This window comes from Microcaecilia unicolor, chromosome 12, assembly GCF_901765095.1.
Source record: "Microcaecilia unicolor chromosome 12, aMicUni1.1, whole genome shotgun sequence".
Classification (NCBI taxonomy): domain Eukaryota; kingdom Metazoa; phylum Chordata; class Amphibia; order Gymnophiona; family Siphonopidae; genus Microcaecilia; species Microcaecilia unicolor.
In genome coordinates, this window is record NC_044042.1 from 35613482 (window position 1) to 35631745 (window position 18264).

General features: G+C 43.2%; 1 protein-coding gene and 1 long non-coding RNA gene across 5 annotated transcripts in view; one reads left to right on the forward strand and one right to left on the reverse strand.

Moving 5' to 3' along the window:
- Positions 1–210: 210 nt before the first annotated feature.
- Positions 211–18256, forward strand: LOC115481967. The gene is made up of 4 exons (XR_003944016.1): positions 211–1950; positions 15549–15553; positions 16029–16037; positions 18246–18256. It is a non-coding gene; the product is annotated as an uncharacterized LOC115481967 (long non-coding RNA).
- Positions 10393–18264, reverse strand: part of GRAMD1B (GRAM domain containing 1B) — a 348426-nt gene continuing 340554 nt past the window's right edge. For all 4 annotated transcript variants that reach the window (XM_030221469.1, XM_030221470.1, XM_030221471.1 and 1 more), the window contains 7 exons: positions 17933–18075; positions 16385–16488; positions 14203–14406; positions 13465–13555; positions 11872–11979; positions 11556–11673; positions 10393–10529 (listed from right to left, as the gene is read on the reverse strand). In XM_030221469.1, coding sequence (XP_030077329.1) covers positions 10440–10529; positions 11556–11673; positions 11872–11979; positions 13465–13555; positions 14203–14406; positions 16385–16488; positions 17933–18075 — 858 coding nt within the window. In that variant the 3' untranslated portion in view covers positions 10393–10439. The remainder of the gene's footprint in view (positions 10530–11555; positions 11674–11871; positions 11980–13464; positions 13556–14202; positions 14407–16384; positions 16489–17932; positions 18076–18264) is intronic.

Consider the following 18264-nt stretch of genomic DNA (forward strand, 5'->3'; position numbering starts at 1 on the left):
TAGGGAGGTTTTTTTTTTTTGAACCAAGCATATACCAGAATATGACCCATCAGTATGACCATTTATGAGAACAGTAATTACAACATAAGTTTCCTCTTTTGATTTTTCTCCAGCGTTTGATTGACTTGTGAAAGGAATCCATGTGTGTTTTCATGCTGGTATTTCAAAAAGTTAATAAAACAAGGGCTCCCCATATGGAATTTGGTTAAGTATTTTTATTCAGATTTCCATTGTTCTATCTAATTTTACATTAAGATTTGGCCGTGCAGCCTTTACATCTATTTTCTAGCAGGTAAGATTACCATTTTATCACACTCTGCGCACAGCGCAAAGTTTGTTACAGTTACAGATCAAAACACAGAAAGCCAGACAGCTCAGAGAGAAGACTGTTGTTCCTTCTGCGTGTGCCTGATGTCAAGAATTTAATAACACTACAAAGTATTCCAGCTTCACCCATGATCAACGCAACTTCCTGACCTGCAGGCTTTTAATGACCTTGACCTGACCTGCAGGCTCTGTGAACTTGCAGATGAACTAGCACCTTGTGCAACCTTCATGGGAAATGCTGCTGGGCAGATAGCAGCTGCCCCCATCTTGGAGCCAAAATAAGCTGGTTGCTGTCAAAATGCCTCCCATCTCTTTGACCATTCTAGCTGGATTGTAATCTCAAAAGTGCCATGACCTATCTACAAGGATTGCACAACACTTACAGCAGTTTAGGCACTGCCCTCCTGCCAGCTCCAGATAAAGAACTTTATGCTCTGTGCACGATCCACCAGTGGATATCAAATGTCTGTTACCACTCCATTCCTGATCTGGAAATGTGGATCCAGATTGAAAATAAGACTACCAGCTACCCTGATTCCTGAGCTAAACCTCTTCTGCCTGACACCAGGAAGACATGCTGGCCCTATAGACAATGCCCAAAAAGGGTGAGGTAAGAAAATATGGACAGGAAAGGCCAGTGTGCATATCACTTTGGAAGTGTATGTTTTAAGCTTTTCTCTAAATACTACTTCATAATGTAAGAACCTGCTTTTTTGCATATCACAAAGAAAAGGACAGTACTAGAAGTTCCTGAATCTAGAACTCAGGAATAACCTAGATCTTAGATTTGGAGATGCTTTACAGCCAGATGAAAAAAATACAGTGCACCAAAAGCCAAAATGTTCTATGCGTTTTAGATCAGGATTGAAGAACATACTATAAATAGATAAATATTATTTGGGTCTTATACATTTAGTCCATGATCTAGCAACAGCTCTCCAGTGAAGGATGATTTTAGAGAGACTCGCACTATGAAAATAAACAGTGGTGGCTCAAAGAAAAGGCGAGGGGTTAACAGTCCATTTTTTTACCACTCTGTACATCTAAAAGAATGTGTTACGGCACAAAAAAAAACCTGTGACATGGGTGTTACTTAAACTGTCAAAGAATATCTTGCAGATGAAGGATTGAAAGAATAAATTAAGCCACATCAAACTATTGAAGAGTTCACTCCCTTTCATTCTCTTTTCCAACCCCAGTCTATCTCCAGGTCTTTCTCTGCGTTCTAAAGACATCCACATATCCTAGCCAACCAGTGCCGTCTAAGTGGACTTCATTCAAAGAGGCACATGCACAGGATTTACAGGTATTTTAGAAATATGTACAGGTAGCAAACGCAGTTATCGAGATTCAAAGTTACAAAATAATTGATCATAAGCTTGGCCCCATATTAGCAGAAATGACGCTTATTGTTTTTAGGCGGTTGTCAAAAATTCAGACTTTCGAGGGCACCTCCACTGCATAGCTGCAGCAAACCTCTCAATTTCCTTGCTGTCCCCTCTGCCAAAGTTAGAGGCACTGGTTCCATAGTCTTAGTAGTTGGAGAACAGGATAAAACGATCAACACCCACTAGTCCCTATAGACTGGCATAGTGAAGTACTAATTTGGTATTGGAAGCACTTGTTGACACTGCTGCTTTCTAATGCCAATAATTATTTTCAGCTGTATATAAACTTCAATCAGGACACTCCCATATGGTTTGAAATACTAGGGCTGCATCCCCTAAAGTGCTTACAAACCCTTTCAGCTTTTAAAGTTACAGGTTCTTACATGTTACACGTTACCTACAACCCTTTTTACTATCGCATTTAAAATGTTCACGTGTTCCCCCGTGTGATTAGATATCAAACTACACTTTGGGCTTCCTTAGTGGGAAACAAAAACATTACGTTGCATTTGTAACATATTTCTCTGTCTGTTGAAAAACTATAGTGCAAGAATTTCTGTTACCATGAAGCTTTCATGGTATATTTATGTTACCACTAAAGGTTAAATTCATAATTCCATAATGCACAATTATGGTATATGCATGTGAAAGAGGGGAAAAGAGGTATAGAAGAGAATAGAATTATTAGTGAAGATAATGATTTAAGAAGTTAGACTGGACACACTCCAGCCATGTTTTGGTATGGATACATCCAGTTTACGGGTAATTGTTGGAATGAAGCCCCCCTTGTACACACTAAATACATATTAATGAACCATCTACACAAAGGTGCACAATAAGAGAAGTGTGTACGTTTATCAACATGTTAAAAACAGAAAGAAATAAAATCAGACAAGTGTCATATGCGTGGATGAGCTCATGAAGCTTATGCTGCAAGTTTTGAACAAGAGAAAGCAAGGGACACCTAGGACAAACTTCCAGGGAAGTAGCCGGAGCCAGGATGGTTGCCAAATTTAAGAATGGGGCAGACACAACAGGAATCTTACTGGCAAGAAAAGGTAGATGACCAGAGATCTAGTAGAATCTGTGGCAGCAGAAGAGATCGATACAAAAGGACAAACTAGGTTAACCAAGTACTCTTTTTCAACCTTCAACTCTTTTGTGTTTCTATGCTTATATTTTAACTGTATAACGGTTCAAATCCTTTCCACATGAAAATCACAAGGAAGCAAGAGGGCTTTCGATGAGAAGCTGACAGTCAACCACAGACTGGCCAATTCAGTCTCTCCTGCTCTTTTGTGTTTGGTTGCTAGATTTAATTTTCTTTCGTTTTCATGCTGCTTCACTGGACTCTACTGAAGCAGTGATCACAAAGCCAGATGGCTCAATGGGATCTGGATTTTGATTTAATCAAAACTTCCACCTATCGACCTAGTCAGTGCTCACGTTAAATTATTCTGGATAAAGAACTGTCAAGGAAAGACTCAATAAAGACCTGAGGGTTGATATTCAGTATGGTCTACTACACAGGAGAGGCTCCTGTCTGGTTAAAGCAGGCCAGTGTGACCAGGAGCATTCAGTGGCACTTAACTGGAGAGTGTTGCTGAATGCATGCTCTGAGCATTGCAGCAAGCACTGGTTAGAACTGGAGTGAGCTGTGGATGGATATTCTGTGGTGGCACCTGCGTAGCTTTATGGTTAACTTAGGACAGAGAAAAGGCTGTCCTAAGTTAACTGGGCAGCTATTCAGGGACTGTTGCCTAATATCAAAGGTGCGAAGGCATCTCCCTTTGGCCAACTCAGTCCTGTATATTTGGTGTTGGTAGCTGGGTAGGTGCCAGCATAGGAACTGAATGGGCTTTGTCACATTCGCCATGCTGGGAATCACAACCGCCGCATAGTAAACGGAGTTCTAATATTATGGGGTCCTTTTACAGAGCAGCAGTAAACTCAAAGCAGGCTTAGTGCTCACTCTTTGGGACTACTGCTGGCCTAATGTGGCCGCTGGCGGTAATCCCAACCTCAGCATGTGCCATTTTTTTTTGGGGGGGGGGGGGGGGACGGGATGGCTTATGTGGTGGTAACCTGGTGGTAATCGGGCATTGCTGCACGCCTATTGTTGGTAAGGGCTCCTCGTTGCATGGCCATGCGGTAAGAGTTCTCTTACCGCATGGCCACGTATGCCTGGGGTCTTTTTACCCGCTGTGGTAAAAAGGGTCCTGGTGCGCAGGAAAAACGGCCCCCACTGCCAGTGCAGGGCCCCTTTTCCCACAGCTTGGTAAAAGGGCCCCTATGAGCCCTAAAATTCCTCACCCCTCCCCACCATCACCTTTCCCCTTTTTATGCTTGTTGTCATTGCTCACATCTTTTGCTCATTCTATTTTGACCTGAAGAAGTAAGTGTTAGCTCCAAAGGCTAGAAAAGAAATGAATTATGTTAGTCCAATGAAAAACGCTATCAACTGTCATTTTTTTTGTTTCTTTTCAGTTTTTGTTTACTTTTATTTCTGGGCATCTTAATTATTCAGTTTTGAGAAAAACCTTGTGATAGTGGTAAGGGTCATACTCCCCAGAATTCTATAAAATTGCTAAAATTTGGGTGCACAGCCAATTTTCACGTGCAATTTAATTGAATAACAAGCCAACTAGCACCAATAATTGAGATCTTAAGCAGTTATTGCTGCTATCTGAATTTAATTAAAATTTGTATGTATACATTTAGGTATGGGATACTACATTTTATGTGCAGGTCCAAAAAGGGGGCATTGCCATGGGAGGGTTTCTTTAATTTACACATGCAGCTACAGAATAAAGAGGATTTGTGCCTAATTTAAGCACAGGGATTTACACCAAGATTTCATTGGTGTACATGGTCACACCTAAATGTAGTCATGGTTCCCAGCGCTAAGCGTTATTCTATAAACGGTGCCTAACTTCCTAGATTTTCTGTTTGGACTATACGTAGGGTGTTTTTACCTTTGGGTTTTGGTTGGTGCTTAACGTAAGTGTCATTTATAGAATAGTACTAAGTGATTTTTTTTTTGGCACTTTATACAGAATTTAGTTCATTATGTGTTGGTCCTGGATTTGCCTATGGACTCTGCTAAGTTTGACTAGGTCAGATTGAGGGTGTCAAAGTGACGTCCTAACCAACCTACTCATCCTTATGATAAGCAAAAATTCAATAGAAAATTTAATCCCCCTGTATCCCAGCAGGGGGAAGAAAAACAGAATCTTTGTTGACGTTGGTTTGAATATTATTCCGCTAATATTTAAAAGCACGTACCTTGTTTTAATTTTTATCTACCATGATTGATATAAATGCTACTGATGCCTAATAGGTGAAATATGCACCTATAATTTAGGCGTGAGCAGTAACGCCAGCCACAGAGCTGAGGTAAGTATTCGCACCTCAGTGTTAAGAGATACACATGGTTCTTGTGCATTCTAGAAGTTACATTCATAAGTGCAAACAGGGCCCATGCTCCACCCATATTTATGCCTACCTGTAAAATATGCACTACGTAAGCTATGAACATAGGGCTAGATTCTATATATGGTGCCTAAAAAAATTGGCAAAGAAAAATACCCACGTAAATAGTATTCTATAAGCCACGCCTAAAGTCACCCATAATTTTAGGCATGGCCATTTGCACTAACAATAGCGTGGTACAAATGCCCATGCCTAAATCTGCATGCGGAGCACCATTATTCTATAATTACTCATGTAATTTTTGATGTCCCTATTCCTCCCCAAAATGCCCATGATCCTCCCATTTCTGTGCCCTCTTTTTTTGAACCATGCTTAACTTTATTGCGTTGGTCCAAATTAAATCTAATTAGTGCCAATAATTGCAGGCTATGAACTTTTCCTCCATGAACTTGCCCTAACCTTTTTTAAACCTAGCATATCATGGTTTATAAAAGGTTTGGACAGATTCCTGGAGGAAAAGTCTATAGTCTGCTATTGAGACAGACTTGGGGAAGCCACTGCTTGCCCTGGGATTGGTAGCATGGAATGTTGCTACTATTTGGGTTTCTGCCAGGTACTTGTCACCTGGATTAGCCACTGTTGGAAACAGGATATTGGGCTAGGTAGACCACTGTCTGACCCCATATTCTTATGTTCTTGTTAAAAAGCCAATTATTGGCACTAATTGGCTTGTTATTCAATTAAATTGCATATGCAAATCAAGAATGAGACTAAATTTGTGCGCACAATTTTTGGCAACATTTATAGAATCAGGGAGATAGTGTTTAGGTAGAATTTTGATATTTATGTGAATATGTATAGACCTATGAATGCATATGCCAGTCTTCTAATCATTTACCCTTTTTGATAGGGTAGGGTGGTTGTTATTTATTTATTGCATTTGTATCCCACATTTTCCCACCGTATGGCAGGTTCAATGTGGCTTACATATTGCTAAAAAGGTGGTTATTTTATGTGCTGCTTCTGATTTTTATAGTTTGTGTGTTTTATTGTGATCCGCTTTGGATGAAGGTGGAATAAAAAAAAGTTTAACTCGTTAATCGGTGCGTAAATGGTAGCGCCCATGTTATCAAATCACCCCTAATGATTAGGCAATTTCTAGTTATATCTGCAAGTCTTCCTCAGTGGAAAGGAAATAGTAGCCTTTGTGTCATAAGTCATTATCAATGCTTAATTGTGGCAACATAGAAAAAGAAAGGAGTAGGCATAAACATGATAAATACTTTCAGTTTCTGAAAAGCAACTAGGAAAAAAGGGATAATAGAGGGCACAGCACTAAACTTCTGCAGAAATCTGTGATGGTCTAGAGATTATGCCATGGCTATCTGAGACCAATCCAGAGGCAGCCTTAATGAAATCAATAAAACCACAGGAGGTATTTCTACATCTTCCTAGAGGACGGTAATAGATTAAAGGATATCCTGTGCAAGATCAGGTTGACCCGATGCTACTTAACAATCAAAGACAAAGAAGGTTCTGGAAGCTCCAGGGACCTAATTTAACCTCTGGACCTATGTTTCTTTTGCATAATGGGATTTTATGCACCAAAAAAGTGTAAGTCAACTATAAAGATCAGCCTCTACAGAATGGCAAGGGGAATGTCAAAATTTGGATTTTTTTTTTTAGATCACACTTTTTTTTTTTTTTAGTAGTAGTAGTTCAATGCTTAAATCAACCCTATAGGTAACAATATTGTTAGGAGTATTGCAAGAACAAAATATTAACTCAATATTTTCTTGTCAAAATGCAACACTTTTTGAAACATCGTCTACAGAGTGTTACAGCTGTTTCACTTTGCCTTAAAATGTCATTCAGCTGTAATATGATGACATCAAATACTGTGAAACTCCTGAAGTATGAGTTACAGCTGATGATTCATCTGTTGCTGAACTAATGCCAAATTAAGGGATAACATCACTGGGATGGAAGACTGGAAATATGGTGATATTCTCCTGCTGTAATACTCAATACAAAAGCTAAAGCTGAGAGATTATGACAAGGCAGGAGTCCGTCCTCTTTTCCAAATGTCATTATTGTTCTTACACCAAATATGAACAATGCAGTCTGAGATCTCACAGTCAGTCTGGAACTTTAGGAATAGAGAGGAAAATATGGGCACTGCTTCCTGTAAATTCGTAACCCTTAAAGAATTTTGGTTTTCATACATTCAAAGCAAAAAGCAGAAATCTAAAAAAAAGAAACCAAAACTCCTTTCTTTTAGTCTACTCTTGAAAGGCGCATGTTCTTGGCAGTTTCCCAGTCATCTCCATCTAAGACAGACCATAACCTGCTTTAGGGCTTTTAACATTAACAAATACCAGTGGTTTTCCTTGTAATGCACCAAAGCACAATGTTGAAATAAATGAGACTAAATAACTTACATAAATTCGGAACTGGGCTTAAGTATAAGACTGAAAGGCTGTATTTGAGCTTCTCACCAATTTCTCTTCAATAAATGTAGGCTATTTCTGTTTTGCAGATGAACACTCTGTACATATATGGCAGGTATGAACTGAACTTAATCCCAGAAACATGCAGCACTTAACACCGAGAGGGCAACGCAAGGAAGGGGCACACAGGTGGAGCCTATTGTCCTCTATAGAGCACTAGTGTAACCACACATATGTGTTTAGATACAAACACTTAACCTCAGCCATAAAACTAGTGAAAATGCTCACACCTACATTCCAAAAATACACATGTAACTTACAGTATTTCAAGATATGCACATGAGTCAACCCCATCCATGTGAACACCCATTTGCAAAGCTACATGTTATTGAAGATATGAGTAGTTACAGAATGTGTAGCCAGATTAGTGGCATTTACTTGCATACATGCATATATGCCCATTATTCTGATCATCTACATGCATAATTGATGCTTAAATGTTAGTACTCATAATACAGAATGACCTCCTGCCAAACAACCTACATTAATCTAACCAGTAGATGGAGGACTGACAACCACTGAGCTGTGCAACTTAGAGGCTGCTTCTCAACAACAGTCCCTTTCAGATCAGTCCTGCTTGTAACAAGCTTCCTACTAACCTTTGGGAACCAGTTATATAATCACTACCAACTGCAAACCGACCTCATGGAAACCAGCAGTACAAGTTAAATTGCAACCAAGCAGTGGAAGTTAAGAATGCTTATCAGTGGCTAACAAACAATCCTTGTAAATATAGCAGCATTCATTGCCAACTGACCCCAATATCCGGAAGTCACTGGCATTTGTGAAGAAGCCCCCATCTGAAATCCATCTAACAATGATATGAAACACCCAATGAAAGTAGCAGGGGGTTGAGACAAAAGATGGTGTCCAATGTCATGTCCTTGGTATTGTGAATGATGGAGGCCTGCATTCCCTGTCATAGAAACTTGCCCCCATGGAACAAGTCGCAGAGAACAATTGCAAGGCAATGTCAACAAGACCAGCAAGCCACCATGGCTCCTATTTCTTTTGTACACTCCAAACCTCCTGTTCTTTCTTCCACAACACTCCAATAGTTTTAGTAGCAAAGAAGAAGAATAAAAGGTGACGGAAGACACCCGACACCTTCATAAGTTATCTGGCCTTCTCCTTCTGCTGAATATTAGCTACTGTGTTCTTAAATATGGAACACCCCCAAGAGACGATAACAGCAGCATCAAATCTGATATCTTTCACCTTCCAGCCCTCCAAATTTACATCCCTACTTTTACCTTATTTGCATATTCCTGTGGTCACAATAAGATAAAGTTTGAGAAGGGTGCAGAGGGCAGAGACATATGCGTTATAGACAAACTTAATAGCTTCACAAATTAGGAATACATCATAGGTAAAATACTCTTTTAACATTCAAGTATTTGCATTATTTAAAAATTATTAGGAAAGGAAAACTCTCCCATGCACTACAGATGTGACGGTCAAATGGACTCTTTTCATATGAAACTCATGCTGTCAGGGATCAGTACTAGCAGGATGAAGATTGTTTTACAGCCACTTGCAAGTTTGGAAGGGAAGGGGAGGAAAGGAAGGGGGCATGTCTTAATCATGGAGTAGGAAGCTCTGTTTTCAGTGCACCGTGGGTTCAGGCTCTAGCAAAATAAAGATATAAATATGTCAACATTTATGGTTTTAATTTCTAGAAAATACAGCCTCTCCTATATTGATGAAGTGAAGGACACTTTTCATTATATCTCCAGTTGACTTGAAAACGACTTCTCCTCACCCTTCGTTTCCATGTCTCACCCCCTCACACTGACCAAAGCCTGTTGAGTTTCCACCCTCCTTCATTCTTACCTTGTAGACAACTCTCCTTTTCCCTGCCTCCTACAGCCTCTACTTGACCCTATGCTGACCTCCAGGGCACTGAAATGGATTCCAGAGGCAGATGTATAATCTCACTTTTGGTCCAGATTTGTTTTTTTGTTTAGTTTCTCTTATAAATATAAATATATATATATTTAATTGTTTCTGTGCCGTAACTCTCTTCCACAGTGAGTTCCATATTGTACCCCCAGCTGTGAGAGGGGTCAGACTCCACTACATTAATTAGTGCATCAAACCCCCACCCCCAACTCTAATAGTTCCAGAGTTGAGGACAGGGAGAAGTTCCAGTTGCTGGACTCTCCGAAAACTCCAGCTCTTGGTCACAAGTTACATGCAGGCCCTTGATTCATCAGTTCCTTTGTGTTGCTTGATTTTAGGAAAGCCAACCCAGTCAAAGTTCTTGTTAGGTAGACCACAGTGGTGGTGATGTGATGACTCCTAAAGTGTGCGAATTCACAGGCCTCAGAGGTAGAGGAAACCAACAATGTTTTAAGACCGTCAATGATGTTCCTGTCAATAACAGACCTTTGCTTTTATAAATAAAAAATGCACACAAAAGCTGGTGATGACAACTGTAGCAAGAAAATGCAGTAGAAAAGAAGCCTGACATGGAGGCCCAGCTTACTATGATTATGTTCTTCTAATTAGGAGGTCAGAAGTTCAAGGCTCCGGTCAAGTGCCTCTTTCATGACATGCGGGAGGGTCAGCACTGCCTTTTACTTCAGTTCATAAAGTTCCCTATTTTAAAATCTATATATAATATATATTTATATATTTTATGTATGTATGTATATATATATATATATACACACACATATATATATATATATACATATACATACATAGATATAATTTAATTTATATAATTTCTATACACATATTGCATACTATCCTCTGACAGTTTGTGTCATGCTTTTTGTCAATGGTAATGGCTCCGTTTTTCATCTGGTTTGGACCCATAATCCCGGGATCTAATGCCATTCTGAAGGTTTATTAAAGAGTCCTTCATCTGCAAAGTAAAAGCAAGAGAAGGGGGTTGAGCTTAGTTATACCTGGTACTGGAGCGGGAGAGTGTGAGAAAGAGACAGGCGCTATAAGACATGGACTTTTACGAATAACTATCAGGGCAAAAATGACCAGAAAGTAAACAGAGAAAACCCATCACCCCTCCTTACACCCCAGAGAGAAAGAGGGTTCTGTGGGTCCTGCCCTCTCACCTCACTCTCTTGTGCCAGTTAACAATGGTACAACTCTTTCTTGCACTCTCACCTCACTCTCGTGTCAAAGATGCTATCTTACTTCCCTACCCTCTTACCTCATTCTCTTGTGTCAGTTCACGATGCTATTTCACTTTCCCACCCTCTCACTTCACTCTCTTGTGCCAATTCACAATGGTACCTTTCTTGCGCTCTCACCTCACTCTCTTGTGTCAGTTCACGATGCTATCTCACTTTCCCACCCTCTCACCTCACTCTCAGTTCAAGATGCTATCTCACTTTCCTGCCACCTCCCCTCACTTTCTTGTGTCAGTTCACTAATGACATCTCTTTCTCTCCCATCTTCTCACCTTACTCTTGTACCAGTTCATGATAGTACCTTATTCTCTTGCCCTCTCACCTCACTCTCTTGGGTCAATTCACAATGCTATCTCACTTTCTCACCCTTACCCCTCGCTGTCCTGTGTCAGTTCATTAATGGCATCCCATCCTCTCACTTCACTCTCTTGTGTCAGTCGGTTCACGATGCTATCTCACTTTCACACCTTCTCAATTGGTGTCACTCTAGGCACTATGCTTTGTTACCTACTCTTTGCACCTGACACCCACTCTCTAGGGTTCTTTATTTCCTCATCCCACCATCATTATGCTCAGTGATATTGAGATCCTTCATAATTTTCCTTTCTACCCCACCACTATTTTATGTTCTGCTTCTATCTCTGGCTTCCACTTAAAACTCACTTTTGACCAGCCCAGGCTTCTTTCCTATCCTCACCACTTCACCGTTTAATTTCTAAGTTCTCCATTTCTCTTCTCACCTGGTCTAGCAGCATCACCGAAGATTTGATAATCTCTCTCCATTTCTGTAGCTCGCTGTCATGGTACTTCTGCTGTGATTCTAGCAACTGGGTCCATTCGGCCTGTGACTGCGGCACTCTGCCCAGAGAAAAGAATACGGAAAGATGTTTTCGAGATGACACAAGTCACTCCTCATCCACGAAAGCTCAGTGCAGCCTCTCTCTCCTAATACCTTCAGTCGGATACTATTTCAGTGCCTGCAGCCACTGCCACGCTGGTGTGAGGTGGAGCAGAGCCTGAAGGCAGAGGTTCAGGACAGTAACCTGAAAGTCTTACCTTTCCTGAAGCCGTAGCCCCTGCCAGGCAGTAAGTGTCTGTGTGGTATACTCCAGCATCCAAAGTTTGTAGAAAAGCATCATATTAAGAATCACCAATAGAACAAGGCTGGGGAAAGAAACATCAAAGTGAAAAAGATTTCAAATGGAGATGTCCTTCAATGTCCACCTCTTCCACTGGTTCCCAACAAACAACAAAAAGCTGTCCTCATGGAACATTGTATTCCAGAGCTTACCAAACCTTTTTGGGCCACAACCCCACAGTTATGACAGTAGCAATGCTGGTCACCCCACCAAGATGAATCAGAATCACATGAATGAAAAAGTTGCCAAAAGAACCAGTAAAAGGTGTTTATTGAAAAAGCAACCTTTTTAGAATAAAAGTGTGCTTATATTGTCCTACCATGTAGTCGTATTAAAAAAAGTCCAATATGTTTCGGCAGTGGACTGTCTACATCAGGGGCACATTTGGTCCTTATCATAGAAACATACAACACACCTTAAAACAGAACACACAGAGCATAAAGGTTGCTTACACTGGACTCCTTGAAGCCAGTGTGAGTAGCTTAGAAGCCAGTCAAAACACACTTGTTTCAGGTTGCTCTTTTAATATACTTCTTGTAATTGTCAACCATTGGCTGTTCTTTTGGTGGCTATGCCTCTTCTTTTGCATCAGGATGACATGTCTATGTACTTCCGGGCTAGGTCGCAACCCCAAATGTGGCATGCATGACCTCAACTCACAGTTTGGAAAACTCTGTTTATTTTCCCAGTCCCAAGGGCAGACCTAACAGGAGCGTGACTTTTGGGCATGAGTGTCTGCGTACTGTAGTTTTTGTGCTCATGACTTTCGGGCACTGCTGTATTGGCGCGTTTTGGGCACCCGTATGGGCAGCTTCTTAGGGTCCTTCCCCCCTTCCTCATACTCAATGGGATCTGAGCTGGGGGCTATCCAGGCAGCTACAGGCATGGTGCTGCAGGCAGGGAAGTCTTTGGAGCATAAGGAAGAGCATAACTGCCCCAGGAGGTGCCTGTGAGAGAAGATGGAACAGACAGCATCCTACCTCACAGGCACTACCTGAGGCAGTTATGCTCTCCCTTATACTCTGAGGATCGTTGCTGCAAGGGAAATCATAGTTGCCCCAGGCATCACCTGTGAGGGAGGACACTGCCTATTCCGAGCAGCTATGCTCTTTCTTATGCTCCGAGGACTGCCCAGCCTGCAGCACCGTGCCTCTGCTGGCCTGGATGGCCCCCTGGCTCAGATCCAGGTGACTGCAGGGGTGGACCAGTCACCTCCTGTTTGTATGCCCAGAAGTCCAGTGCCAATGTGTATAGACACCTAAAGTGTGGTGCCTATTCTCTTGCACCCATACGATGGTGCCCAAAAGCCCTGCTTCAGATCTAACAGAAGGACTTGCATGAGAACATCTGCCAGGATCTATGACATTGCCCCTGCTCCAAGCTGAGAGTTTCTTTACACCTTTGGTATTTCCACTGACTTTACAAGATCAAAGACCAAGGTGTTGTGGCTTCAGAATTCTTTGTGCATTCCTCCTTTTACCCTTTCCTTTCCCCAAGTCTAACTACTTACACGCAGCTGATGATCAGCAGGAGTTTGGAGACACTGTGAAGGTGGAAGCCACTCTGCCGCTCCTCTGGAATGTGCCGTGTTTGCGTGGAACCTGGTGGGAAATGTGTATCTTTCTGAGGTTGTTTCTCATTACACATGACCCAAGATGATCTTCTCACCCACTATATGAAGTGATAAATGGGCCACATGGGAGCACTGACTACCTACATCTTTTAGTATGGATACTTACTCACAGCCAATCCAGGTTTAAAATACTTCTATTGGACCCATTAGTATTGTATAAAGAGATGGTGATAATGCCTGGGAACTAAACCATGAACACAATCAAGGTTTGGGCCGCTTTTGGTGTCAAACATTGGCTAATAATGCCATCTGCCTGTTGAACCAAAGGAGTTTAGTCACAGCTAGCTAACCTTTGGACAGGACCCCTGAAAGTGCAAAGAGATTTGTGCAGGTCCCTCGCCTACAGGTCCAGTTTCTCTCTGCATGTGGGCTGCTTTCCCCTCAAGGGGAAAACTCACTGTAGTCCCCTTTCCAGCAAGTCACCATGACAAACTGCACACTATCGTAAGACTCCAGCAAGTCTTCTGACTTATATCTGAGGTTACAGCACACTGGTGTTGACCTCTTTCTGCCCACGCCCCCTCGCTTAATAGATCTGTATTTATGACATGCCCATACTATAGCATGCTTGTCCAGTACCTAACAACAGCATCAGGCTTATTAGGAGAGTTTTACCTGCCACGTGTTTGATTCGGTGAATGACCTCTTCATCAGTGGGGGTGGTTACTGGGGTTAGTGTGTCATCCAGATGAGGGACTCTCAGGTGAGTGTGGGGTCGCTTCCTACGGCGTACTACTGCAGCTTTGATCACCTTCTCTTTGGGTGACTGTCGGTGAAGCTCAGCCAGGTATGCACTCTCAGTTTTGGTCAGCTCACTTTCTGCAGGTTACAAGTAGTAGACAAAACTCATTAAAAAGCTGAGATTCTTCTAAAGAATGGATGGTGCTGGCCATGGGAGTAGTTTGGGGGAAGATAAGGGGGGGGAATGCCCCACCCAAATGCTGCATCCCAGTGCTTGAAAAGAAGGCCACACAGTCCTTGCCTGTCTAAAATATGAAGCCCCTCCCTTTGCAGCTGCCATCATTTTCTTCCCCACTCACTCCCACAGCCCAGCATCTTCCATTCTGAAACTTCCCTTCCTGCAACGGGTGGATTGATAATGGTAGGGGCTCCCGGGCAGTAAGGATCATTGGGCCCCCTCCCCTCCCCGGCCACTGCTCGCTGCCGCACCACTGCACCACTGCCCTACTGCTGCACGCATGCCACTGCCCCCTGCTGCCGCAGTTGCCACCCCCTTCCCACACAATACAGACCCCTGCAAGTGGGTCCTACCTCAAAGGGCCCTCGTGGTCTAGCAGCTTCTTCGGGGGCAGGAAAGAATCCCAATCTTTTCTGCCCGATGCTGCTATTCTGTCTGTGCCTGGTGCAGTGGCCGCCGTGTTTTCAAAATGGCTCCTGAGACTTCCAGTGGTAGTCTCGCGGGTCTCGTCAGTCTTGCAAGACTGCCACAGGAAGTCTCGGCAGCCATTTTTAAAACACAGCAGCTGCTGCACCAGGTTTTGCAGTGCTCGTTACAGTTTTTAGTTTTGTTGTCATTGCCTCACTAAGAGGAAGCCCTGAAAGGGAGATTTCAGAAAGGTGTGGTGTGGAGTGCGAATGGAGAGGAAAAGAGAAGAGAAGAGGGGGAGAGATGCTGGAACTGATGGGAGAAGGGGAAAGTGACAGAGAGTTTGATCATGGACCTGGTGGGGGGAAGTGGAAAGAGCAGGTGAGATGTTGGACGTGGTACGAGGAGGGAGAGAGAGAAATGCTGGACCTGATTAGGGCAAAGGGGAGGGAGAGATGCTGGGCTGGTTGGGGGAGAAAGGTAGGGAAAGGAAGAGGGAGAAGTGCTGGATCTGGCAAGGAGGGAAAGTTGAAGGGGAGAGAGAGATGCTGGACCCAGTAGGGTGCTGAAAGAGGGAGGAAAAATGAGACAGAATGTGGCTGGGGGAAGGAGGGAGACAGAGACAGCACCTGAGGAGAAGTAGGGAGGAGAAAGACTATGAAAGGGTAGATGAGAGTGAGTAAATGGAGAAGAAGAGAGAGAGAGAGAGAGAGAGAGAGAGAGAGAGAGAGAGAGAGAGTATGCCAGGAGGAAGGAGTGAAGAGAGTGAGAGAGAGAGTGGGGAGGAGAGAAGAAAAAGGAAGGTGAGTGAAAGACAAAAGGAGAGGGTTTGGGGAGGGGAAGATGATATAGAGAAGGTGCAATGAAGAGAGAGATGGGTAAAAACAACAGGAGAGGGAGTGTGAGGAAGGGAAAGGGAGCAAGATGAGAGGAAGAAGAGATGAAAGAAGGGTGAGGATGAGAGATGAATGATAAGGAGCAGAAGTGGAGAGAAGGAAAGGTTGATGTGGAATAAAGAAGCAAGGAGGAAAGTTTGGAGGAGAAGATGCAAAAAAAGGTGAACCATGAGGGAATTATGGAGAAAAGGAGAAGGGTGAATGAGTGGGAAGGCCAGGAGAAAGGGGTGTGTGTAACACAGCATGACAGGAGAGAGGAGAATGGAAGAGTATACGTAGGATAAATAAAAGCAGAAGAAAAAAGGGAAAACATAAAAAATGGTATCTATAACATAAGCAGAAGAAAGATGAAATAGTATGGAAAAACCTAAGGAAATGCCAAGAGAATAAAATGAGTAACAGAAAAAAAAAAAACTTAGAAATCAAACTGAACAGGTGGGAAAGGCTGAGGCCTGGGAGGAGAAGGTGAAGTGGAAGTGACAGAATAGATACCAAAACGTGGATAACAGCACTTAGTCAAGCACCCCTCCCCCGGGTTAAATCTGACAGTTGCCATACAATTTACAACACTCACCTAAGTGATGGAAGTAGTCATCCAGTCCACTCCAGAAGTTCTTCTCTATGAAGGTTTTCACCAGCCCCCAGGGCTGTTTTCTGTAACGTAACTCTGTGGAAACCCTACAGCACAAACATTAAAGGCAGGTTGGGAAAAAAACATAAGGCAGGATACATTTTTGAACAAAGACATAGTGTTGTTTTATGCAAAGACAGACATAACCAAGCCCGATGCTCAGAAGTAAACACGGGTGCTAGAGGCCATTAACGCCAGACTAGCACCACGTTTGCTGGCGCAGAATGCACAAAAGGCTCTACCATGGCAAACAACGAGCCAGGGGCATACCCAGACCTCGGGGTCCAGAGCCCAAGGTGGGGGGGGGGGGGGGGGGACACACATTTTAGCCCGCCTCCCCCAGCCACCAACCCCCCCACCACTCTCGGACTCCACCCCCCTCACTGCTGCCGACCCTCCCTCGCCACTTTCAACCCCCCCTACCGCCGCCAGCCTTAGTCTTCTTCAGCACCGGTTTCCGGCGCGTTCACTGATCTGTGTTGAGTCCTGACTGACGTCCTGCATGCACGACGTCAGTCAGGACTCACAGCACAGATCAGTGAATGTGCCGGAGACTGTCACTGAGGAAGACTAAGGCTGGCGGGGGTTGGGGACCCCCGCCAGCAAAGGAACCTGGTGGCGGTGGGGGAGGGTTGGCAGCGGCAGTAGGGTGGGGTCGAAAGCAGTGTGGGGAGGTCGAAAGTAGAGGGGAGCCAGGACTAAATCTGTGGGTGCCAATGCCCTCGTGGCCCCACCTAGCTTTGCCCCTGCAACAAGTGCATGCAGGAACACCGCAATGACATGCAAATGTCATTAAAAACATACAGATGCTCAAAAAACAGCGCGCCTCACCAGAGCACTCCTACCACTTTAAACCCTACACCAGCTTGGAGCTGATGCCTTTAAAAACCATAATATATGCAGATCTCTCCAGGATTTTTTTTTTGTTGTTGTTGTTCCACTCTGTCTCCTGTAATCTGCTGCTGTATCTTTATTTTAAACTAGCCAGTTTTATGCGAAAGGACAAATGAACCCAAGCACGGCTTCTGCCAGCCCATCTCCATCGAGCCGTGCACGGATGGGAAGGGGCCATTCAGTATCACTGCAGGTCTTGTGCACATATGCTAGGCACATTCCCCCCCTTACTTCCCAATGCTCAGCGCTAAAAGCGCACATTACATTTGCAAATTATTAGTGCTGAGCATTGGGGAGTTATTTTTCGGCAGTGTTTTCCAGTGCTGTTTTGTACAGCACTGCAGTTTTGAGCATCTGCCCCTTAATGTGCTGCACTTCCATTCTACAAGCCTCCCTTCTGAACACTCCTCAAAGATTTCTCTCAGATCAGGGGGAATACTTCAAAGCTAAAACTCCCAGTCTGGGAGAACAGGAAAATCAGTTGTTTGTGTATTTCTCTTATTAATAAAAATATTATTAAAACAAAAAAAAAAGCAAGTCTGCCACCTTTTGCAAGAAACAAGAAAGCCCTTCTTCCCCCAGTATGCAAAATAGTACCTGAGTCGACTCTTATTCCTGGCAACGCGGGTGAGCGTGTAACGGTTGACAGTGTAAAAATAATCATGATATGGGACATCATGGGTTAGAACCTCAGCATCTATCACATAGCACTCGCTTTCCTGACTTGCTTTGTACAGGGTCTGAAAAGCAAACAGATCACAGCAGGCCAATAAGTTACAGTGGCATGGTTTCAGGATGGGCAAATCCTCCTGCATGAACCTTCAGCTCTCCCTTCCACTGAGACAAACCTCCAGACCCATTGTATGGAAACTCCCATTTCCCCTCCTTTCCCTTTTAGAGACACCTCAAGCTCTTGTTAACCTCAGAGA